The sequence below is a fragment of the Rhineura floridana genome, chromosome 1, assembly GCF_030035675.1.
Source record: "Rhineura floridana isolate rRhiFlo1 chromosome 1, rRhiFlo1.hap2, whole genome shotgun sequence".
Lineage (NCBI taxonomy): Eukaryota > Metazoa > Chordata > Lepidosauria > Squamata > Rhineuridae > Rhineura > Rhineura floridana.
Genome location: NC_084480.1, coordinates 264461696 through 264488143, shown reverse-complemented (window position 1 = coordinate 264488143; position 26448 = coordinate 264461696). Strand labels below are relative to the sequence as shown.

Genomic DNA, 26448 nt, shown 5'->3' with positions numbered 1-26448 from the left:
ACGCCATCGTCTTCCAACAATGTCCTTCTGCTTTCTATGTTAGACAAACAGCTCAGTCTCTGTGCAAAATCATAAATGGACACAAATCTGACATGAGAAATGGCAATATCCAGAAACCAGTAGGAAAACATTTCAACCTCCCAAGGCACTTTATAACTGACCTTAAATGGCCACACTTGATCTGAGGAACTTCAAAGGATACCCCAGAAGCTTCTGAATTACTATTTGTCAGGCAATTTAATTCTGCCATTTGTGGCTTGGATTGAGATCACTTTTTTCACACTATGTTAATTCACTAATAGGCAAAAATAAAAAACCCTTGTGGTTTAAGAACGTACCTATAGCCAACAGATATTTCTATCAAACTAAAAAGCAGGGAAATTGGGCAGCTATATTAAATGTATGTATGTATGCATGTATCTGTGCCTTCCTCCCATAGGAGTCCAGGGTTGCAAACATTAAATGCTAAATCAGTACAATATGAAATCAAATAAAACTTACTTAAATTATTTTAAAATCATTTAATTTAAAAAAAACATTTAGAATATCTAGAAACGTTTAAAAGCCATCTTATACTTTCACTGTTGTTAATATAATAATTTCCATGGCCAGTATCTCTCAGCCATCAAATGCCTGGGTTTATTTTGCCCTTTTACTCTTGCAGCCTAGTTTATAGTCCGTTTTAAGCCAAGATACTAGATTTAAGCCAGTTTAGTTCTATTGACTTTGGTGGAAAAGTGTGCTTACTTTATATGTGCATCTTTTCTCTCTCTCTTTCATTTAGCACGATGGGACCCAAAGATGTTTACAGCATTTGATGTGTTTCGTGTAAGCCTTATCACATCTGAGCTTATTGTAAGGGAGCTAGACACACAGCGGAATGGAGTCAAGGCCATCTTTGATCTCCAAGGATGGAGATTTGCTCATGCATTTCATATCTGTCCAACAGTGGCCAAGAGAATAGCTGCTGTGCTCACAGTAAGTTCTGTTGCTTAATCTTAGTTACTCCATAAGCAGATAGTGGTAATCATATACCATTGTTTTTCGAGAACAAGAGAAGTAAACAAATCCTGTATTTTCAATATAATTTAATGCTGTAGTTCTTGATGTGTTACACCAAGCAGAATTTCAGGTGTCCAAAAATCATGGATTTGCACTCCAGTCCAATCCAGTGAAAAGATGTTTTGCAGCATAACAATTTTGCAGCCTCTACCACCCCTTAAAATAATATTTACCAGTAGTTGCTTGTGTGGTTGAGCAGAGCCACCCTCTTGACACTGATGTCACTGCTGCTTACCTGGATGGGGCTGGGGTGAGGGAAGTGGCAGTGAGGTTAGGGCCAGTTGGGTGCACTAGATTAGCTCTACTAGTGCACCCATGTAGCCCTGACCTTATCACCACCCAGCCACACTCCAGTCCTGTTCATTAAACAGCAGTGATGCTGGTGTCAGGAGGGTGGCTCTGTGATTCTGTCTCACTACACACAGCACTACTGATATTTAGTATTAGCACTTTGCCAAGTGGGCAGCATGTGTCACTTCTTTCTTAGGGAACATCTCTAATTTTCTTTTCCAAATCTGATCTTGAAGCAGTTGCTTTCAGCAATACCTAATTTCTCTTTTCATATGTGTTCCTGGCTGCTGTACACAAAAGTGTATATACAGCAACCACAAGCTTACCTATATCACATATGTGTCCTGCCTTTCCTCAATGATGGAACTCAAGGTGGTGTACATAGGGTCTGCTCATGATTTCCCACACAAACCACAGACCAGTTTAGATGTACATATTTCCATTTACTAAAACAAGGTAGGCTTGAGCCTTATGCCTTCATGCTGTTTTCTTACTCTGCCCATTCTCTCCTCCTTTCTCAATGTGCCATGACTTTTGGGGTCAATTTAACCATAGTTTCCTGTAATACTTGAACCGGGAAATTATGGGCGGTATTCCAACTAAAACATCCTATTACCGCAAGGATTTCCACTTGAACAATGGACTTTTCCCCTCCTCCAGAACAGATCTAGGGGGCATGTGGGGGGAGGAGAAAGGGAGAACATTCTGTTGCGCAAGCAGAAATCCTTACACTGACAGGATGTCAGGATCTGAAACCATGGTTTGAAGTTATTTTAAGGTCCTGGTTTATTCCATTCCTGGTAATCAAAGTTTCCTGGTTCAGGAATAATGGAGAAGCTATTATTGATTAACCCAGGAACACCAAGAAGGGAGAATGGAAGGGTAACATGAGAATGGAATGCATAAGCACAAGGCTATGATTCTATGATCTCAGCTTAATAAGCCAAAATATATGTCTGTCTGAACTGGGCCATACTTCCATGCATATTCTCAACTCCACATTTATTTTCTTTCTTGCAAGATAAGCATATTGTAACTGTTTATGTTTCACCCTAAATATTTCAAAATCTGGGATGGCTATTTATTTGAGAAGTGTTACATTTAAAACTGTTTGTTGACATTAGAATTATGTGAATGTAGACATCAGAATTATGAAGCTCCTAATCTTGTATTATGCTTACTCTCTTGTTTTTCTCCCCCTCTCTTGGCAGGATTCCTTTCCACTAAAAGCTCGTGGAATCCACTTGGTTAATGAGCCTGTGTTCTTTCGCCCTGTCTTTGCTCTAATTAAGCCCTTTCTTTCTGAAAAAATCAAGGCACGGGTGAGTAAATGCTAGTACTTTTTCTGTTCAAGTCATACAGTATTATCACAATACATTTTCTTTTTAAACAAAGAGACCACACCACTTTTATTCAATAATGCCCTATAAGTTCTATATTTTCATTAATATGAATTCATATACTAGTTCAGAATGCTCCATAATAATAAGATGCAAGCCCTTTTCATGAATTATTCCCATGTAGGCCACGCAGCCCTGACACCAATTCCCCAATTGCCTCCAAAGGGACACCTACACAAGAACAACTGCTCCTGTATAGACACTCCACATGACTGGAAGTTCTGACTACATGATGAATCTGTGCATAAGCAGCTGCTCAAGCACAGACACCCCTTTGCAGACTTGAACCCTAAATGCACGGAAAGCAATAGGGTGGGGCTAGTGCGTATGCAACATTGGGGGCAGGGGTGGCCCACTCCCTGTTGAATCCATAACTGCCCTTCACATGACTCATGTGTAAAATGGGGTTGTGTCATTGTAGACACAGACATTTAAAGAGCTGTGTAAAACTTAATTGTCCACCTGTGGACATTTCTGTGAATATTTTAATAAGGGGAATCTACTTTGGGAATACATTCCTTTTAATGAATGATATTAATTTATAGGCTAATATACAAATGTCACATGCAACTTCCTTACAGAGATACCCACCACTGGTTTAGACTTGTACTTCCTCTACACATACAGAGTGGACCTCATGCAAAAATACAGCATATTCATTTTTGCAACTGCTAATACCTCTGCTTAACATTTTAGTTATTGCCAGCACCATGCTAGGTTCTTTTACTTGGGAATTCTCTACTTATGGCATAATGTGGTCTGAATAGCATAGGTAGATTCAGAGCTTGGAAGTAATTAGTTACAAGTAACAAATTACTTGTAATTCATTACTTTTTTGAGGAACCAATGGGTAATTCCTTTACATTTTGATTGTAATAGAACTAGGAGTAATTTAATTACTTTTGTGGAGTAATTGTAATGTTTCCAGCATTACTCCTCTGATTTGTGGATGAAAATCATGTGCCTCAAACTGGGCTTCTGTGCAGCATCGCTCTTCCCTCATGCTCTGTGGGTGGGTAGGAGGCAACAAGGAAGGAGGTGGAGAGTGAGACTGGGTGGAGTGGAAAAAACAATTGTTTAAAAAAATGGATGGTGATGGTGAAGAATGGAGTGGAGGGAAAAAGGAGCCAGAGGGCAAGAACATGGATAAAGGAGAAGGAGGCAGCAGCAGAATGGAGATAAAGGACTGTGGAGGTGAAAGATGACAGTGTGTGTGTGTGTGTGTGTGTGTGTGTGTGTGTGTGTGTGTGTGTGTGTGTGTGTGTGAATACTGTGTTTGCACTTGGCATACAAAGTGGCCTCCACCACCCTCTCTGGCTACTGTGCATTTACAGTATTTTAACCTTTTTGCATCTCAGGGGAAAATGTCTGCTTGGGTGAGTGTCCCTTAGTTGGTGGCAGGGCAGGGTCCAGGAGGTGGTTAAGTGAGAAATATTATGCTTGCTGGCCAAGTGGGGGGGTGCACTTGGTTTGACATGCAAAGATCTGGGTAGTGGCCTCTGCCTTCCTCTCCACCTCCCTTACCAGCAGAGAGACCACTGTTGCTATCTTATGGATAAAAAGAATTATTCTACTACCTCTGTATGTGTGTGTTTATTTTTAATGTTGTTTTAGTCTACTTAGATGTACAGCAGCCAAGGCCAGCACCTTGTAGGCATTTTTTTTAAAAAAGTGACTGAAATGTAATTGTAGTGATTACTTTTGAGAATAAGTAAAGTAATCAATTACTTTTAGAGAAATTGTAATTGTAATAGTAATTACTACTTTTTGGCCCATGTAAATGTAACTGTAATTTAGTACTTTTTAAAAGTAATCTTCCAAGCTCTGGGTAGATTTGTGGTGAATGAATGGTTCTGAATTTTGGAAAAAAAGTTTCCACAAATCTACTTCCCAGCTTGCTGGCAGTGAGCGCTCTTTCCCCTTCTAATGACTGCTACAACTTGATGCGCAACACAAAACCCCCTCTCCACAGCTCTCTGTGAACTACAGACAAATTAGGAGAAAGAGGTGTATCTACAACATCCCATTACAGAGGCAGAGTACACATACTTCCTTTACCCTGTGTTCTCTGCAGTTCACAGAGAATCCACAAGGGGGAAAGGGTTGTTTCTCCCCCTACCTGCTGAGCTGCTGCTTACATTTTGTGGCTGAGGGTTGAAATAACACATGGACACAGTAAGCTGGGTTGAACAAAGTGCCACTTTATTAAACTACAACCAAACTCTTAACTAACCTGAAAAGGAGAACATAGGTGCAAGAACTATCTATAAGCAAGCATTTGGAGTACAGCTCTTGGGTGACCAGCCCCTGCTGGGGCAAGTGTAAGCCATTTTTCTTACCCCTTACCTCCACCACAACTGTAGGTGAGGCAAGGGGCCTTCCCACATCACCCCCCTGGGCCCTACAACTCTGGGTGGATGAAGTAAGTAGGCCCCAGAAGCAGTCCATATCCTGCCCTTAGGCTGTAAAGCCCTTCCTATCAGGCCTCTGCAACCACCAAATCTCCAAAGGTGCCTAAGAGGGCCACTTAGCTGTCCTTACCTACTTCCCTTCCTGCACCTAGCTGCCACCAAAAGGGACAAATCTCTGTTTAGTCCCTCTTTACCCCAGTGCCGAGAAGCACATCTCACAGACACCTCTGCAGCTCCTCTAGAAGGATGTTGTTCCCTGCATCAGTCAGGTGAACCCCATCTGCCCTGTAAAGTTCAGCCCGTGTGTGCCGTATATTGGGGTGATGCAGAGCCAAACCCCCATGTGCAAGAAAAGCCAGCTGAAGCTGCTGGTTGACCTTTTTGCATGCCCTGTCAATCTCCTTTGGGTCCCCAAAACAATGCCAAACCCTGCAAGGGACTATGTCCAACCATATCAGCCGAACCAGAGGCCAACGTTGCCTCACCTACTGCATGTCCTCGCATGCTTGCAAACTAAGGGCCTTGCCCTTGAGTAAACCGAGGTCATTCCCTCCCAGATGAATGACCACCACGTGCAGAACCGTCTGCACCAAGCCATGCTGGAACAACATGGGTAGGAGCCCATCCCAGTGCATCCCCTGTCGGCCCAGCCATTGCACAGTAGCCCACAGACTGAGGCCCAGGTGCGCACCAAAATGTGACTTAGTGGCCCTATGACCCCCCCAGAAGACCATGCTATGGCCACCGATTAGGATGCACATCCGCTCCTTCCCCCTCCAGCAACCTGCCAAAACAAAATAATTATAAGAGGTTAGGCCTGAGTCCCTCCTGTCCTATCCAAGGATCAAATGTAACCTTTGTACGCCCTCGATTTCCATCTTCTGATGACCTGTACACATGTTGGCGAAAATCCAATACTGGCTGCCATAGAAGCAGCCCCTATTCTGAATGAGTGGGTCCCAAACCTCACCGAGTCAACCCCAAACCCTGCAGCACTAGCTTGGTAAGCACCCCAAACTGAAACTTAGTGAGGGGGACCCCCCTCATGCATAAACAAGTAACCTGGCTCTGTGCCCCTCACCTCCAGAAAGCAGTGCAACACTCTTACTGGGCATATCTCCGGCACTGGGGACAATGCTAGCACTACGCTGCGCCCCTTATGCCCCTGGTCCATCTTAGACCACCGTGGCTCAACCCCCCTCTAGACTGACATCTGACCAGAGGAGGGCATGTAACAACAAGTCCGACTTGGACCCCACCATCCTTCACCAATCCTGAAAGCCCCCCAAAATAAAGTGAGGGCTGCTGCATGAAACAGCTGAACCTCTCATAGCAGGAAGTACTGCCCCACTGTCCAAAAAGCCCCACTAGTAAGTTAGGCAAAAAGGGGCAGCGGGAATCAGGGGCAGTAGTGCGCTCTCTGGCCTAGCCTGCCAGTATATGGCAGACCCAGAAATCCTCCGTATGATCCGTAAAAACCCCTGCCTTGGCTGAAAAGGAAAGCCCCACCAGCTTACCTCTGAGAGTCCTGACAGAAAGGCCACTTTTTTGGCCTTCCACCAGGAATTTCAGCAGGTGATCAACTGGGATAGGCCACCTCTGGGCATAGCTCCTGCTGCCCCTAAACTCCTGGAACTCCCTACCTGCTCTCTGATAGCTGGCAAGCGTGCTGGGTGCAATGGATAGGCTTATGGCCCTCTCCAACTCCGCTCTCCAATCTCCCAAATCTTGGGCAGCACAGCCTCCGGCTGAGCCCTGGCTAGTGGCACCAGCTGTCGAAACCTCTCCATCTGGTTCCACGACAGAGCATCAGCAGCACCATTATCAATACCAGGCACATGCCTTGCCCGGAATAAGACATTAAAACGCAGGCATTGAAAAACAAAGAAATGGACCAGACCCATAACCCTCACGTTCCTAGACGTAAGGGAGTTGATAACCTGGACAGTGGCCATGTTATCGCACCAGAAATGGACAATGGAGTTCTGTAGCCTCTGCCCACAAGTAGGCCGCGACTATGATGGGAAAGAATTCAAGAAAAGTCAGATCCTTGGTTAGCCATTTCCGAATCTAAGCCTCTGGCCAACCTCCATTACACCAGAAAGGTCCCAACACTACCCCAAAACCAAATGCCCCTGAGGCGTCTGATTGCACTTGTAACTCTGCTTCCAGAAGCAGGTACTCACTTCAAAATGAAACCCCATTGAAACCCCACAAAAAGGATGACCAAACCTCCAGGTCGGCACGTAAGATGGCTGTGACCCTATATCTGTGGTAAGGCCAGGAAAGCCATACCATGGCATCATAAAGCAGACTGAGGAATGCATGGCCCAGCACTACAACCCTACACACGAAGCTCAAGTGCCAGCCAACTCTTGCAGGGCTGACAGGGAAACCTTCCTGGCCCCCAACACTTCCTGGATCTTGGCCTGCAATAGGTCAAGCTTACACATGCGCAGTCAGCAGCACTACGCTTTAGAGTCAATCTCAATACCTAGGAAGGTCAACACTGAGGCTGGGCCCTCCATCTTTTCCATGACTAGGGGAACCCCTAATTCACTAGTCAAGTCATAAAAATGGGACATCAGGTGCTGGCATTCAATGGAACTCGCAGCACCTGCAAACAGGAAGTCATCCAAATAGTGCACTACTGCATCAGAACCCTCCCGCCTCTTGACCCCACTCTAGGAATGAGCTGAAATGCTCAAATACTGTGCAGGAAATAGAGCATCCCATAGGTAATGCCTTATCCACATAGAATTGGCCTGAAAAGGCAAATCCCAGCAGCTAAAAATCCCCCAGGTGGACGGGCAAGAGATGAAAGGCAGACTTGATGTCGCATTTGCCCATAAGGTCACCTCTGCCGCACGTGCACACCATGTGCACTGTGGAATCAAAAGAGGTATAATGAACCATGTACAGGCTGTCTGGTATGAAATTGTTAACAGTGCCCCCATGGATAAGACAAATGATGAATTAATCTAAATTCCCCAGGAGATTTCTTGGGCACTATTCCAAGGGGGGGCACCCTTAGAGCCGAGGTAGGGGGAACTGGGAAAGGCCCCAGCACCCAACCAGCCCATACCTGTTTTTCAATCTTATCCCTTACAATTGCTTCAATGCCCCAGACAGACTTAAGGTTCCATGCCATGAAAGCAATCAGCAGACCGGTATACAGTATCCTAAAACCCAACAAAAAACCCTGTAACAAAAACTGACCACCCCTTTCAGCTGGGTAGCCCACCAACAAAGTCCACAGTACCTCCAGCTTAACTGGGGAGGGACCCTTTTCCTTGAGCAATGCCAGGAGAGGGCTGTTTCCTGCCTCCCTGCATGTCCCTGCCCCCCTCTAAAGGATCTGGCATGAGGGCAATTGGCGCAGAAGGGCGAGGCACCATAGATGGAGCACTTGTGCCGGAAACAACAGGGATTATGGGCACAGACCCCTTTGGAGCTGAACTCCCAGCAGAGCAGTCTGTGTTGAACCCCGTGCCCCATGTTGAAGCGGGGAAGGGTAGCCAATGGCTGCCTGTTCAGCAGATGTCCATTCCTGTCCCCAACTAGAGCCCAAGCTGCTACCATGAATTGCAGCCATAATTCAGGCTCCTTTCTATCCCACTGTAAAGCCTTTTCAAAGGCCGCCCACATCCGAAAGGCCTCGTCGTACGATAGCCATACAAGGCCTGAAAACTCCAAATAGCCCCTGTAAATTATGTCAAGGCATTTAAGCAGCAGCAGACCCTTCCGCGGCTGCTTCTGCACTATAACCCCTGCATAAATTAGATATGCCAGCAGCCAGCTGGCCCACGCCCTGTCTACCTTCCTACGCCTGGGTCTATCCTGATCCCTATTGTCCCCTTTTGCTTTGTCCTTTTTAGGTGGCTCCAGATAAAGCAGGGAGAACAAGTCCACATACTCCCCCCACAAATAAATTTCCTTTGTGGCAGGGAGCAGGTGGAAGCCTAGTGGCACTGATGTTTCACCAAAGGGAATAGCGTCTTCAGCAATAGCCCCCAACGGGTCATCAGCAATCTCCTTGGCTGGCTGTTCCATTACCTTAGGAGGAACAACTGGTTCCACGGGCTGGTTCACATTCTCCACTGAGGCCACATCCACTGCCAGCCTTGGTACAGAAGATTGCCACACTTGGTTACAAGCTGCCATGATCAGTGCTTGATTATGACCCGAAACTTTAACTCCTATACCAGCGCTAGCTGCTGGGCTTGCCTCCTCTCTGCTAGGCTGGGTAGCAGGCCATCCCTGGTCCTGAGCCCAAGGCCCCCACAGCAGCATTCCCCAACCAGGCCATCCTGGTAACTGACCCTGTGTGGCTGACTCACCTCCCATTGTCGCTGCTGATGAAATTCCTGCCAGCTGGCACTCCATGACCGGCCTCACTGTCACTCCTCCTCCAGATGTTGCCATGGGGGCCATGCTAAGCCCAGCCTCCAGTACATCTAGCCGCACTGAAATTAAATTGACCGCATTAACATCGGATCCCTTACTGCTCCTCCTCGTTACCTTCTCAGCCCACTTGGGCCTCACTCCTGCTGGCCCGAGCAGATCAGGACCAGGCTGGTCTTATCTTCCCAACTGTCCCTTCTGCCACTCCAGTGCCTCCAAGCAGACCAGGATAGCTGCCCTTGGGGGCGCCTCATCTTTGTCTGACGACACCATCACTGTGGGCCTTGGGGGCCTTGCCCTTACCCTTCGCCCCTTCTACCTTTTTTAGGAGGCATAATCAACTCACTTAACCAATTAATATCTTAAGTAATTAAATCAATCAACATTAATTAATTATTAGCATGAACCAATTAATCAATATGTTGATCAATTAATCAATCAAATTAATCAATAGCCCGAACCAAGTGAAGAGAAATTACTGGAAGCAGCTAAATTACCAGCATTATTGAGGACTAGTCCCCCAGCAGCCTAATCCAATCACCTCCTTTATAAACCACCCTGTGTGTGGGGGGGGAAGGCTTGAAGGCTGCAAGGCTTGTACAGTCCCTTCCCTAGTAGGGGGGATTGAAAAGGCTTAAAAGATGTGGTGGGGTGCCAGGCCCGAAGCCTATGAGGCCACCCCCTATGCCTATGCAGCCCTCTCCCCCAAGCCCCACAGCACACATGGCACCACACTAAAACAGTGCTGCCCGCAGTGTCACAGTAGGGGGGGTGGCAATCTCAAGCCAGCCTCAATCCCCTTAGGGTGCACTGGAGCCCCAGCTCACCCTGCCACAGAAAACCATCCTGCCTATGCAGGCCACGGTGCACACAAAATGGTGCCAACCGCGTGTGGCTCAACATGGTCACTGCAACCAGCTCTCTCGCCGCGCTGCTCCTGTCTTCCGTCTCCTCCGTTGCGCGCCAAGAGGAGGCCTGGGAGGGTGGAAAGGAATTAAATAGGCCCGATGCTGACCCGCCCACTCCCACAGCAAGCAGTGTGCGCTCTCAGTGCAATGCACGGCAGCTGCCCTCTCCTCTAATGGCAACTGGGGCTTCAACTCCAGCCACAAACATGCACCGCCCGTCCAGGCTTCACTCAGGCGGGCGGAGCAGAACTTCTGAAAAACTCCATGGGAAGGGAGAGAAAGCACTCTTCATCCCCATCTTCCCTGGTTCTCTGCAGTTCATAGGGAACATGGATAAGGGGAAAAGGTGTTTTATCTCCCTTCCACTGGACTTTACAGTAGGGAGAAACAGCACCTTGCTACCTTCTCAAAAAGCCTTGTATAAACTCAGATAAAATACCCCTTCCTCCCCAGCCCCAGTTCTCTCCACATGCCATAGAAAAGAGGAGTTCATGGTGATCTCAAGTAATCTCTGGCAATTAAGCCAGGCACAAACAAATTTGGGCTTTTGGAACTAAAAACAGGCTTTCCTTACAATGCTATAATTCTGCCAACTGAAAAAGCCCTAAAGTGTTACCTCAGGAAAAAATAATGAAGTACATAGAACAAGGTCTCCTTTTTTTGAGCTCAATGAGAAGGCATAGATGGGGTGGGGCTGATGGGAGTTGGAATCCAACAACATCTGGAGGACCACAGGGTCCCCATCCCTGCAGTTGAGTTTTTAAAGGTGATCACCAACACCTTGAAATAATGCAGAGGAGTATCCAGTGCATACAATAGATCAATTCTTAACACTCTCAGTGGCCCATCTAAATGCTATATTCCTGTGTTGGCTCAATCTGAAGTACAATTACAGCATGTGTGGGTGGGAGGAGATGCAGACCCATGATTTCCCTCCTGAAACTGCATTACCCCAATGATTTTTATCCTGATGGGGTTATTTCCAGTCTTGAGGCCCATCCTGCACATTAGATCATTCTGCCTCCTTCCACCAGCTTTATAGAAATTTGGTGAAGTTCCTATTTGAACATGCAGGTCTGTTGCCATGACATCTATTTTCCCCCGAATTCTTATCGTATGAGCTTGTAGTTCACAACAGGACTGCTACTATTACTATTTGTAGTAGTAGTAGTAGTAGTAGTATAGTAAAAGCTCATTATATAACATGGGAGGTGGGGGACAAAGGATGCACCCATGTTATAGGGGTTCTGTGTTATAATGAAAGCTGCACTGAAAGGGTTATAGCCAGAGAGTATCAAACTGCTGGTGGCTTGGAAACATGCAGGAAGAACAGCAGACACTTAAAATGATGTGTGTACTACAGTAAAGTACATGCTAAAGGTTTTAAAGGTGCATTTTCATTCAGGCTCAAAGGGTTAAAAACAATGAGTACTGGTTCCTAGAGAGAAGCCAAATGCCAGTGGCTTAGAAACCCATGGGGAGAACAGCAGGCACTGAAATGAGGAAAGTTGTTTGGAAGGACAGGAACCTACCACATTTTTTGATCTTGTGAGTTAAAAATATGTGTAAATTGCTGTGCTGTATTTTTACTCGGGGGACATGGTCATGCTGACAGTATATCTGAAACCACAATACAGTGAGAAGTGTTATAAAAAGCTTCCACTACAATAGTATTTTTAAACCTGCCCTTCATCTACTCATATCCAGGGTGGTTTACAAAATAGTTAAATAAAAATACAGATATCACAGAGCAAATAATAAAACACTGAAATCATAGTATAAAAACAAGTGACAGTGGAAGCTCATTAGAAAGCTTCTCGCTGTACCATGGTTTGGGGTATACTGCAGGTATGACTACATCTCCCGAGTAAAATACACCGTACAGCAGTTTACACATATCTTTTAAAATACAAGATCAAAAAATGCATTAGGTTCCCGTCCTTCCAAACAACTTTCTTCGCTTCAGTGTCTGCTGTTCTTCCTGCAGGTTTCCAAGCTGCTGGTGGTTTGGCACTCTCTGGCTTTCAGTGCAGTTTTCATTATAACACGGAGCCCCCATAAGGCGGATGCATCCTTTGTTTCCTGTCCTGTGTTACAATGATCTTCTACTGTACTAACATAAACAATATCAATACAGTACAGCATCAGCAACTTACCAACTGTTGGCCTCTAGATAATCTCTGACTCCCAAAGTCCTGAAGGAAAAGACGTGTCTTCAGTTGGTGATGAAAAGCCACCAGTGAACAACAGTATTTTCCTTGGAGAGAGTTCCACATCTGGGGCACCACAGAGGTCCTATTTTCCACCGCCACACATCGTGCCATGTTCTGTGATGGGACTATGAGCAGGGCCTTCCCTGCAGATCTGAAGGGACAGACCATCAGGTATAGGGAGAGGTGTTTCTTTTTGTACTTGGGTCCCAAGACACCTTGCATTGGGCCTGATAGCAAACTGGCACCCAGTGATTTTAGTGAATGACTGTAGACTCATGTTGACTTAAGGCACTTGCCTTGACAATGCTTTAATTGTACATTATTGTGGGAATGCATTTTACCTTCTGGAATATTGTGAAAAAACAGGAACAGTTCCTCTCATTGCAGATCCATATGCATGGAAATAACTATGCACGGAGTCTCCAGCAACATTTTCCAGCCAGGATTCTCCCAAAAGAATATAGTGGTGAGGCAGTCTCCATTGAAACCCTTTCCCAAGAATGGACTGACTTCATAATTGAATCTGCAAGTTATCTTCAGAGTATTTCTCTTCTTCAGTAGTATGTTCTGGGGGAGGGATAGTTATTTAGTAATTAACCAAAGAATGAGCAAGAATGAGATGTTTCTAGTTTCATGAATTATGGGATCTATTCCAAAAGCCATGGTAGTTTCTAGCTGATTTAAATCATGGTTGGCGTAGACTCTACAGATGTTAGTGAAGAAAACAACTACATGTGGAGACTTAACTTAGATAAATGTGAAATCGTTTTGGGACCAATGTCAAACGTTTTGATATCTGAATAATATTTGTGGAGAAGAAATGCCCTATTTGCAGCATACTTTGGTAAAGTGAGGAAGAGAACAAGTAAAATGTAAGTTTGATCCTGGGTGTTTAACTTGTGGGCCCTCTAGATGTTATTGGACTCTAGCTTCTATCAGTCTGAGCCAGCATAGCCAATGGTCAGGGATGATGGGAGTTTTAGTTTAGTAATATCTGGAGAACCATAGGTTCCCCACACATCTTACAATAAAGGAATTGTTTCCCCTAGAAGGCATTATGCAACTTCTTATGTGCTAATCTAATTACTAGCCAAAATGTAGGATTAAAAACACACACATAAAAGCAGCCTGTGCTGGATCAGACCAAAGGCTCATCTAGTCCACCACTCTTCCTAATGCCCAGTTAGTTCCCCTTGAGAAACTGACTAGCATGGCAAAATGGAAGTAGCACTTTTCAGTCTCTTGCCTTAATATCTGGTATTCAGAAATATGGTGCCTCTGAATGTAGAGGCTCAATTTAGTTCTTATGAATAATAATAATAATAAATTTTTATTTCTGAGTCGCCTATCTGGCCGAATTAACGGCTACTCTAGGCGACATACACCAACAAGATAAAATACAATATAAAACCAATACAACACACTCAATAATTAAACCAACCACCACTTATATTTAATCAACAACGTTAAAAGCTAACCCACCCCAGAGCTCCCGCAGGCCTGCCTAAACAGCCAGGTCTTCAAGGCTCAGCGGAAATCTATCAAGGATGGGGCATGGTGAAGATCGAAAGGAAGGGAATTCCAGAGGGTGGGGGCCACAATCGAAAATGCCCTCTCTCTGGTCTGCACCAGTCTAGCTGTTTTAACTGGTGGGACCGAGAGAAGGTCTTGTGTGGCTGATCTTGTCAGGCGGCATGATTGGTGATGCTGGAGGCGCTCCTTCAGATAAACTGGGCCGAAATGTATAGGGCTTTAAAGGTCAACACCAGCACCTTGAATTGGGTCTGGTAAACAACTGGTAACCAGTGTAGATCCACTAACACCGGAGTGATATGATCACGGTGACTGCTGTTCTTAATCAAACATGCCGCCGCATTCTGTATCAGCTGTAATTTCTGGACCATTTTCAAGGGCAACCCCACGTAGAGCGCATTACAGTAGTCTAAACGAGAGGAGACCAGGGCATGTATCACCCGTGGGAGAAGATGGGCAGGAAGGTAGGGTTGCAGCTTCCGTATCAGATGGAGTTGATACCAGGCTGCCCGGCTCACTGCTGAGACTTGAGCCTCCATGGACAGCTGGGAGTCAAGAACAACCCCCAGGCTGCGGACCTGGTCCTTCAGGGGTAATCTTACCCCATTAAATACCAGGTCTATTTCTCCCAACCTTCTCTTATCTCCCACGAGCAACACCTCGGTCTTGTCGGGATTTAGTTTCAGCCTATTCCTTCCCATCCATCCACTTACGGATTCCAGGCACTTGGACATGGTATCCACAGCCAACTCTGGTGAGGACTTAAATGAGAGATAGAGCTGAGTATCATCCGCATATTGGTGACACTGCAGCCCAAATCTCCTGATGATGGCCCCCAGTGGCTTTACATAGATGTTGAATAGCATGGGGGAGAGGATAGAACCCTGTGGCACTCCACAATTGAGAGGCCAAGGGTCTGAAACCTCATCTCCCAATGCCACCCATTGGTGCCTGTCTGAAAGATAGGAACGGAGCCACCGTAAAACAGTGCCCCCTATTCCTAATCCCTCCAGGCGGTCTAAAATGATACCGTGGTCGACGGTATTGAAAGACGCTAAGAGATCCAGGAGGACGAGGAAGGTATATTCTCCCCTATCCAACGCCCTCCTCATATCATCCACCAGGGCGACCAAGGCTGTTTCAGTTCCATGTCCAGTCCTGAAACCCGATTGGAATGGGTCCAGATAATCTGCTTCATCCAAGTGTGTCTGTAACTGTTTGGCCACCACTCGTTCAATCACCTTGCCCAAGAATGGTAAATTAGAGACTGGGCGAAAGTTGTTTAACTCTTGGGGATCCAAGGAGGACTTTTTCAAGATGGGCTTTATTACTGCCTCCTTGAGGGCTGATGGCAAAGCACCCTCTTCCAAGGATGCATTTACCACTGCCTTGATCCTATCGTTCAGCCTCTCTTTGCAGCTCATAATGAGCCATGATGGGCAAGGATCCAATAGACAGGGGGCTGGCTTCACAGTAGAGAGCACCTTGTCCACTTCTTCAGAGGGAAGGGGCTGAAATCGATCCCACCGGACCAGAATGCAACTGGCCGACTCTGGCTCACTTCCTGTGTCCACGGCGTACGGAATCGTGCTCTTCAGGCGCTCAATTTTATCGGCAAAGTGTTTAGCAAATATGTCACAGGAGGCTTTAGAGTGCTCCATTGGTTCCCGGGCAACTGGACCGACCAGGCCTCGGACCACTTGGAACAACCTCCTGGGACAACACTCTGCAGACACAATAGAGGCAGCAAAGAACTGCTTCTTTGTTGCCTTTGTTGCCACCTGGTAGGCACCTATTGCTGCTCTAACCAGTGTCCGATCATCTTCAGAGCGAGATTTCTGCCACCGGCGCTCTAGTCGTCTCACCTCCTGTCTCAGACCCCGCAACCGTGGTGTATACCAGGGTGCTATCTGAGTCCTATTCAGGGGAGAGGACGTTTCGGAGCCACCCGGTCTATTGCCCTAGTGATCTCCTCATTCCACTCCATCACCAGGGCTTCGACCGGGCGTCCTTCAGCAGGCTCCAAATCTCCCAGTGCATTCAGGAATCCTATAGGATCCATCACGCGTCTGGGACGGACCATCCTAATAGGTCCTTGTCCCCTACGGAGGGTGTGTGGCATTGAGAGGTCTATATTCACCAGGTAGTGATCTGACCATGACACGGGGTTAGAAAGAACAGCCCCCATTTTCAGAGCACTTCCCTCCCCTCCTGAGACAAACACAAGGTCAAGAGCATGACTGGCTACATGGGTGGGCCCTGTATTACTAAGGTGCAGTTCCCATGAAGTCATAGTTTCCATGAAATCCCAAGGGGCTCCAGTGAGGACGGCCTCGGCGTGCACGTTGAAGTCCCCCAAAACCAGTAGGTTGGGGGAGAGCATCCGTACACCTGCGACCACCTCAAGCACCTCGGTCAGGGAGTCTGCTGTGCAGCGGGGTGGGCGGTACACAAGTAGAATCCCTAAACTGCCCTTTGGGCCCAACCTCCAGTACATGCAGTCAACAAACTTGGTCTCGTGGAGAGGGGGTCTGGTGAAAACCAAGGATCCCCGATAGATGACTGCCACTCCCCCTCCCCGCCTACCCACCCTTGGCTGCTGTGCGTATTGGAAACCGGCTGGACACATGGCTCCAAGTGTAGGAGCTGAAGCCTCATCCAGCCAGGTCTCCGTAATACATACCAGGTCTGCGCCCTCATCCAAGATCATATCATGGATGAGCATTGTCTTGTGCGCCACAGACCTGGCGTTACACAACAGCAGTCGAAGGTCAGATGGAGTCCTGCGTCCCCCAGTTGTCTTCTGGTTTTGGACAGGCCCGGAACAGGGGATGGATATTATGCATCTATCCCTTGTTCCCCTAAACTGGAATAGCCTGCCACCTGCACCTTTCCAGGATCTGCCGCCTAGCCTTTTAATATCATGGCTCCCCACCCTCCCCACGGTACCCCCCTCCGGTCTGCACATGCCCCACTCCTCGTCCGCCAATCAGGCAGGCCCCCCACCCTTAAAACAACCCCAAAATGCCTCAAATCCAACCGACAATCCAAATCTCTGCTGCTTTTTTAAGATGTTAAAACAGCCCAGGCGCTGTCTTCATGCACAGCGTAGGGCAAGCAGAGAAGCCGGCGGCAGGCAGCAGGGTGCTACCAGTCCAGCTGCAGCTCCTACTTGCAGATCTCAGGTTGGGCCTGAGCGGCAGATCCCACAAGAGCAGCCCTCTCCTACTCCACAAGGTGGGGTTGGCTCGCCTGCAGCCGGTGAGCCTCTCATCTCCCGCTACTCCCGGGCCTCCACCATGACTCTTTCCTGGCCCACACAGCGGCACTCTCCCCCCTCCGACAGAGTCTCCTTTTCCTTATCGAGGAAGTGCCTCGTCGTCCTTCTCCCGTATTCCGCTCCTCCTCCGGAACAACCGGCGGAGGGTGCGCTGTGCCGCGCTGATAGTGCTGCGGCCTTTCCCTGCTCCTCCGCTGTTGGCAAGGCCCCGAGGGCCACAGAAAATAAGGCGTGTGACGCGGGCGGCATTGTCGTACCTGAGGTGTGGTCCAGGCTCGCCGCTCCATGCCTTCAGCCAGCTGGCTCCTCCGCTCGAACAGGAGGCGCCCCAAAGCACACGCCTCACCTCCCTCAAGAGGCAAACGAGTGGCGGTGGCTGGAAGGCCGTGACGGGAGGCACAGGCCACCCCAAAGCAGATGCCGCCCTCCCTCAGACGCCGCCCTCTCTCACTGCTGAGACTTGAGCCTCCATGGACAGCTGGGAGTCAAGAACGACCCCCAGGCTGCGGACCTGGTCCTGCAGGGGTAATCTTACCCCATTAAATACCAGGTCTATATCTCCCAACCTTCTCTTACCTCCCACGAGCAACACCTTGGTCTTGTCGGGATTTAGTTTCAGCCTATTCCTTCCCATCCATCCACTTACAGATTCCAGGCACTTGGACATGGTATCCACAGCCAACTCTGGTGAGGACTTAAACGAGAGATAGAGCTGAGTATCTTCCGCATATTGGTGACACTGCAGCCCAAATCTCCTGATGATGGCCCCCAGTGGCTTTACATAGATGTTGAATAGCATGGGGGAGAGGATAGAACCCTGTGGCACTCCACAATTGAGAGGCCAAGGGTCTGAAACCTCATCTCCCAATGCCACCCATTGGTGCCTGTCTGAAAGATAGGAACGGAGCCACCGTAAAACAGTGCCCCCTATTCCTAATCCCTCCAGGCAGTCTAAAAGGATACCGTGGTCAACGGTATCGAAAGCCGCTGAGAGATCCAGGAGGACAAGGAAGGTATATACTCCCCTATCCAACGCCCTCCTCATATCATCCACCAGGGCGACCAAGGCTGTTTCAGTTCCATGTCCAGTCCTGAAACCCGATTGGAATGGGTCCAGATAATCTGCTTCATCCAAGTGTGTCTGTAACTGTTTGGCCACCACTCGTTCAATCACCTTGCCCAAGAATGGTAAATTAGAGACTGGGCGAAAGTTGTTTAACTCTTGGGGATCCAAGGAGGACTTTTTCAAGATGGGCTTTATTACTGCCTCCTTGAGGGCTGATGGCAAAGCACCCTCTTCCAAGGATGCATTTACCACTGCCTTGATCCTATCGTTCAGCTTCTCTTTGCAGCTCATAATGAGCCATGATGGGCAAGGATCCAATAGACAGGGGGTTGGCTTCACAGTAGAGAGCACCTTGTCCACTTCTTCAGAGGGAAGAGGCTGAAATCGATCCCACCGGACTGGAATGCAACTGGCTGACTCTGGCTCACTTCCTGTGTCCACGGCGTATGGAATTGTGCTCTTCAGGCGCTCAATTTTATCGGCAAAGTGTTTAGCAAAAATGTCACAGGAGGCTTTAGAGTGCTCCATGGGTTCCCGGGCAACTGGACCGACCAGGCCTCGGACCACTTGGAACAACCTCCTGGGACAACACTCTGCAGACACAATAGAGGCAGCAAAGAACTGCTTCTTTGTTGCCTTTGTTGCCACCTGGTAGGCACCTATTGCTGCTCTAACCAGTGTCCAATCATCTTCAGAGCGAGATTTCTGCCACCGGCGCTCCAGTCGTCTCACCTCCTGTCTCAGACCCCGCAACCGTGGTGTATACCAGGGTGCTATCTGAGTCCTATTCAGGGGAGAGGACGTTTCGGAGCCACCCGGTCTATTGCCCTAGTGATCTCCTCATTCCACTCCATCACCAGGGCTTCGACCGGGCGTCCTTCAGCAGGCTCCAAATCTCCCAGTGCATTCAGGAATCCTATAGGATCCATCAGGCGTCTGGGACGGACCATCCTAATAGGTCCTTGTCCCCTACGGAGGGTGTGTGGCATTGAGAGGTCTATATTCACCAGGTAGTGATCTGACCATGACACGGGGTTAGAAAGAACAGCCCCCATTTTCAGAGCACTTCCCTCCTCTCCTGAGACAAACACAAGGTCAAGAGCATGACTGGCTACATGGGTGGGCCCTGTATTACTAAGGTGCAGTTCCCAAGAAGTCATGGTTTCCATGAAATCCTGAGGGGCTCCAGTGAGGACGGCCTCGGCGTGCACGTTGAAGTCCCCCAAAACCAGTAGGTTGGGGGAGAGCATCCGTACACCTGCGACCACCTCAAGCACCTCGGTCAGGGAGTCTGCTGTGCAGCGGGGTGGGCGGTACACAAGTAGAATCCCTAAACTGCCCTTTGGGCCCAACCTCCAGTACATGCAGTCAACAAACTTGGTCTCGTGGAGAGGGGGTCTGGTGAAAACCAAGGACCCCCGATAGATGACTGCCACTCCCCCTCCCCGCCTACCCACCCTTGGCTGCTGTGCGTATTGGAAACCGGCTGGACACATGGCTCCAAGCGTAGGAACTGAAGCCTCATCCAGCCAGGTCTCCGTAATACGTACCAGGTCTGCGCCCTCATCCAAGATCATATCATGGATAAGCGTTGTCTTGTGCGCCACAGACCTGGCGTTACACAACAGCAGTCGAAGGTCAGATGGAGTCCTGCGTCCCCCAGTTGTCTTCTGGTTTTGGACAGGCCCGGAACAGGGGATGGATATTATGCATCTATCCCTTGTTCCCCTAAACTGGAATAGCCTGCCACCTGCACCTTTCCAGGATCTGCCACCTAGCCTTTTAATATCATGGCTCCCCATCATCCCCACGGTACTCCCCTCCGGTCTGCACATGCCCCACTCCTTGTCCGCCAATCAGGCAGGCCCGCACCCTTAAAACAACCCCCAAATGCCTCAAATCCAACCGACAATCCAAATCTCTGCTGCTTTTTTAAGATGTTGAAACAGCCCAGGCGCTGTCTTCCTGCACAGCGTAGGGCAAGCAGAGAAGCAGGGGATACTGGTTATAGAACGTGACTGGTGGTGCTGCCTAGCAGGGGGATCTGGTGAGGTCTATGCTAGAGCGGAGAGAGAAACCATAAAAAAGGGTGGTCTGGACTGGTGGAGTCCCTGGTGGTGCCTAGTGACAGGCAGTAGCCACGAGCAGGTAGTAACCTGACAGGGAGAGCCGGGGGAGGATCGTCACATGTGGTGGCAGTAGCGGTGGGATACGAACAAAGGAGACTACGTCACAGGTGTTGGCTGTAGCAGTGAGATACGAATACTAGAGAATCCCTAACAGTGGTGTGGCAAACAGAAATAACAAAACAAGATTACTTGTGAGAGTGACTGGCAAAGAGTGTGTGGCAAAGAGTGAGTGACCATGGCTGAATATATAAAAATGAAAAGAGAGGAGCTGGTGGAGAAGTGCATAACATTCAATTTACCTCACGAGGGTAAAGGGGTAGATGAATTGAGGGTAGCACTTATAGGATTTGCAACTGCCCAGCAAAAACAACCTGTCAGGGAAGAGATCCCAGAAGGATACTTAAGCAATCCTGCTTATATAGAGTATTTGAGAGAGAAGTTAAGATGGGAGGCTGAGGAAAAAGATAAACAGCGAGAGTTAGAAACTGAGAAGTTGAGGATGGATACTGAGAGATTGAGGAGGGAGGCTGAGGAAAAAGACAAGCAGAGGGAGTTGCAAACTAAGAGATTGAAGATGGAAGGTGCAGAGAAGAAAAAACAGAGGGAGTTGGAAACTGAGAGATTGAGGATGGAAGCTGATGGGAAAGATAAACAGCGAGAGTTGGAAACTGAGAGATTGAGGATGGAAACTGAGAGATTGAGGATGGAAACAGAGAATGAGAGTGGATGCTGAGATACAAGGGGAAAGATTAAAATTGGATAGAGAGAAATTTCACTCTGAGGAGACAAGGAAAGACAGAGATGGAGCAAAAATAAAAATTACTCCAAAGGACTTTGCTGTGTATGAGCCTGGTCAAGATCCTCAAATTTATCTCACAACCTTTGAAAAGGCAGCTCAATTGTGGGGGCTACCAGAGGATAAATACATGCAATATTTATCAAACCTGATCAAAGGGGAATTGGCTGAGGTATACCAATATTTCCCCTCAGACAAGCCCGTCACTTATGCTGAGTTTAAAGAGGCAGTATACAAAAGGTTCAGACTGGGACCTGACTATTTTAGAAAGTTGTTCCGAAACTGTCAGATCCAAGCAGGGAGGTCTTTTGTTGAACTGGGAGCTAAGTTGATGGATATATTTGGAAAGTGGATGAGTAGTGCCAAAGCTCAGTCAGTGGAAGAGGTGAAAAGCCTCATGATACTGGATCAATTATTCCATCAGTTACCACCAGAAATAAGGCTCCTTGTCAAAGACCGTCCCCCTACATCGGTGCAGGAGGCAGCAGAGATGGCGGATCACTTCACCTCCAACAGAACTGGCTGGGTGGGGAAAACATCAAGAGAGTTTAAACCCAGACCATATAATGGTGGCAGAAAGGATGTGGTGCCACAGCGAGTGAGTCCTCCAGTAAAATCTGAAGGGCACAGGACACCCCCGAGTGGATCTGTGTACCCTAAAACAGAGGAGAAATTATGCTACAAATGTGGTAGACCGGGGCACCTACGTTTTCAATGTGAGGTTGCCAACCCCATTAGTAATCCTGCTCAGACAAGGGCAGTAAAAATAAAACCAAGAGATCTAACCACAGAAAAGTTTCAGTTCTGCCAGATAAACTAGACAGAAGTAACAGACCTTGATTCAAGTCTGAAAGAGGAAGTGAGTGTACAAGGGGCAAATTATTGGGCATTGCTTGACACTGGTGCCGCTCAGACGTTACTGAGGCCAGATTTAATAAAATCTGAAGAAATATTACCTCAGAAAACGGTGAATATCCAAGGAGTGAGGGGTCAACCAGAAAGCTTGCCTGTGGCCCTAGTGAAAATGGCGTGGAGAGGCCGAGAGGGCAAATATAAAGTAGGCATTAATGCCCAACAACAAGAACCAGTGATACTGGGAAGAGATGTTATGGGGGCGCAAGGGAAAATATATGTGGTGACCAGACAGCAACTTGGCAGAGAAAAAGAAGCCATGTTAAGGGGGGCAGAAGGAAACAACGTGGAATCTGTTTGCGAGCCTCAGGTCCCCATAGCAACCCTTAGCAGGCCTGCTGAAGGAGACAAACTATATCAAGTGGTCTCTGGGGAAGAGACAGAGCATTTCAGAGAAGAACTGAATAAGGATACCAGTTTGAATCAAATAAAGGAGCAAGCCCTGGCCCAACAGATTCCTTTCACTGACAAACTGAGGAATCAAGTTGTGTGTGAGAATGGGATCTTATATAGACTGTGGATGCCTGCTGAGAGAAAGGATGAATGTGAACCAGTGAAGCAATTGATAGTACCTAGCAAATACAGAACCAGATTGCTAGAGGTAGCCCACGATGTCCCATGTGCAGGACATCTGGGAATAAAAAAGACCAAGAGGAGATTGGCTGCACACTATTATTGGTCAAACATCTCCAAAGATGTAAAACAACATTGTCTATCTTGTGGTATATGCCAAAAGGTGGGAAAAAGTGGAGTAAAGACTAAGGCACCCTTAAAGCCCCTTCCTATAATTGGACAACCCTTTTATAGAGTGGGAATAGATTTGGTGGGCCCTTTTTCCAAACCCACAAGGCATGGCAAGAAATATCTAGTGGTGGTGGTGGATTTTGCCACCAGGTACCCAGACGCAGAAGCACTGAGATCTGTAGAAGCCCCTGTAGTGGCAGAGGCTTTATTAAAAATCTTTATGAGGCTGGGTTTCCCTCATGAAGTGCTGACGGATCAAGGCAGTGTATTCATGGGAGAAGTGATGCAATGTATGTGGAAATGTTGTGGTCTAAAACATCTAAAGACCACTACTTACCATCCCACCACTAATGGGCTAACTGAGAAATTCAATGGCATTTTGAAGGGCATGATAAGAAGCTATGTTCAAGATCACCCACAAGACTGGGATGAACGTTTGGGATGCTTCTTATTTGCATACAGAGAAGTCCCTCAGGAGTCAACAGGCTTCTCACCCTTTGAACTGATGTTCACTAGAAAAGTGAGGGGACCTTTGGAACTGTTAAAAAATTCATGGGAAGGAACCCTGGGAGAGTACAAAACATCTGTAGTAGATTTTGTATTGGAATTCTGCAATGAATTAACATCAATGATGGAAGTTGTGAAAGAGAATCTCAGTCAAGCTCAGCAGAAGCAAAGTTACTGGTATGACAGAACAGCCAGGGAACGTGTGTATGATGTGGGAGATATGGTTATGGAGTTCATACCCAGGAAACATGACAAATTACAGGCTAACTGGGAAGGACCACATACCATAAGAGAAAGGCTTGACACAGTGACGTATGTAATCACCACAGACCAATTAAACAAAAGCAAAGTGGTTCATGTAAATATGTTAAAGCCTTACCATACCAGGGATGCAAAGGTGTTGCAAGTTACCTTATTACCTGAGGGAAGTGGGCCTGAACTTCCAGATTTGGTACAGGAAAGCAAAGACAAGGGAGGGGTAGATCAATTGGAATGGTCAGAGGAGGTGAAGGAGGAAGTAAAGGAAGAGATTCTGAGAGTTTTGAAAAACTATGGGAATCTCTTTAGCAATAAACCTGGCCGAACCAGTATAGTCAGACATTCCATTGATACTGGAGATCATGCCCCAATCAGATCTATGCCATACCGTGTGAATGGGAAAGTTTTGAGTGAGATCAAAAAGGAGGTCCAAGATATGCTGGAACTAGGAGTGATCAGGGAATCTATCAGTCCCTGGGCCTCAAGTATTGTCCTGGTTCCGAAAAAAGATAGAACGACAAGATTTTGCATTGATTATCGGCTAATCAATAAAATTGCGGTCCCAGATGCGTATCCTATGCCCAGGGTAGACGCAATGTTAGAGTTATTGGGGGCAGCAACCATTATCTCTACGTTAGACCTCTGTAAAGGATTTTGGCAAATGGAACTAGACGAGCAATCCAGAGCCAAAACTGCCTTCAGTACACCAGATGGGTTATATGAGTTTGTGACCTTACCCATGGGACTGAGGAACTCACCAAGTTCGTTTCAGAGGCTAATCAATACTGTGTTGCGAGGCATGTCAGATTTTGCAGTGGCCTATATCGATGACGTGGCCATTTTTAGCAAGTCGGTGCCTGAGCATGTCCAACACCTAACAACAGTATTGGAGGCCTTAAGAAAAGCAGGCCTCACAATAAAAGCGAAGAAATGCCAGTTTAGGTTGAAGGAGGTGGTCTATTTAGGACATAAGGTGGGGAGTGGGAAAATCACCCCCTTATGGAGCAAGGTGGAGGCAATACAATTGTGGCCTATCCCCTTAACCAAAAAGCAAGTTAGGGCATTTCTAGGTGTGGCTGGTTTTTATAGAAAGTTTGTGAAAGATTTTGGGGAAGTCGCAGCCCCCTTGCATGGATTGACGAAGAGGAAGTGTTCTGAGCATCTGGTATGGATGGATGAATGTCAGAAGGCTTTTGATCTGCTGAGGCAAGCCTTGTGCCAAGGACCCATATTAATAGCACCAGACTATGAACAACCATTCATCGTGGCTACAGATGCATCAGACCTCGCGCTGGGAGTCGTCTTGCTGCAGGAGAGAGAAGGCACCAGACATCCAGTGGCGTACCTGAGTCGCAAGCTGACGCCGAGGGAGAAAAACTATTCGTCAGTCCAAAAGGAGTGCCTAGCGGTCGTGTGGGGACTGAACAAGTTGCGCCCATACGTGTGGGGACGAAGATTCACGGTAACAACGGATCATCGGGCCTTGTTATGGTTACAGACTATGAAAAACCATAACACTATGCTGCAGAGGTGGTCCTGGGCCCTACAGGACTATTAAGTGGACTTCCAGTTCATCAAAGGCAAGGACAATGTACTGGCCGATGGACTTTCAAGGCAAGTGGCCGGGACTGCAGTGACGTGACCCAGAGGAAGGACCAAAAAAGTCATTTTCCCCATAGAGACTTGTTATATTGTTAACGCGACGTATAAATCCTGGAACAGGAATAATACTCTGCTGTTGTTTTAAGGGGGGGGAATGTGATGTTCCTCTATTAGTGTATATATGGTAAGTGCTGTTTGGATAGGAGATACATGGTAAGTGGAATGAAAGAGGAGGGGGGAGTGAATGGGCAGTAGAATGCTGTATGATTGGCTGAATGTTTAAAATGGCTGAGAGTATAAATGGAAGGATGTCAGGTAAATCTGTGTGGAAGTTGGGGGATGTGAGGTGGATGTGAGAGGGTTGTTTGGTGGGTTTATGAGAGGAGAGTGTAGAGTTCGGATTAATACTAAGACCAGTACCTCAGGAATAGATGTAACCATATGCTTAAGTGCCTTTTAAAGTAATCTTTGTTATCTTTGTTATTCAATAAATACTTTTGGTTTACCAAAGGCCTGATCCGTGGCTGGGGTTTCACAGACCAGAAGGGAGGGTAAGGTAAATACCAAGGCTGAAGGGTAACAAATGGTGGCAGCGGGGAAGGGAAGAATAACACCACAAGTATTCAGAGCAAACCAGAAATATATGTATCTGCATTGATACAAAGGGAGTGGGACAGCTTGAGCACGCAGTCACAGAGGTAACCTGATTGAGAGAGACTCAGGCAGAGTCTCTGGGGATACTGGTTATAGAACGTGACTGGTGGTGCTGCCTAGCAGGGGGATCTGGTGAGGTCTATGCTAGAGCGGAGAGAGAAACCATAAAAAAGGGTGGTCTGGACTGGTGGAGTCCCTGGTGGTGCCTAGTGACAGGCAGTAGCCACAAGCAGGTAGTAACCTGACAGGGAGAGCCGGGGGAGGATCATCACAGGCGC

General features: G+C 47.4%; 1 protein-coding gene across 8 annotated transcripts in view; it reads left to right on the top strand.

Annotated features, from left to right (window-relative positions):
- The window catches only part of TTPA (alpha tocopherol transfer protein), a 101097-nt gene that overhangs the window by 11366 nt on the left and 63283 nt on the right, over window positions 1-26448 (top strand). For 7 of the 8 annotated variants that reach the window (XR_009759418.1, XM_061599879.1, XM_061599923.1 and 4 more), the window contains 2 exons: window positions 785-978; window positions 2565-2675. Coding sequence is in view for 7 of the 8 variants with exons in the window: in XM_061599879.1 (XP_061455863.1) it covers window positions 785-978; window positions 2565-2675 (305 nt within the window). In the remaining variant the exon portion in view is untranslated. Of the gene's footprint in view, window positions 1-784; window positions 979-2564; window positions 2676-13076; window positions 13741-26448 lie in introns of those variants that run through there. The other variant, XM_061599941.1, reaches the window with a different exon arrangement.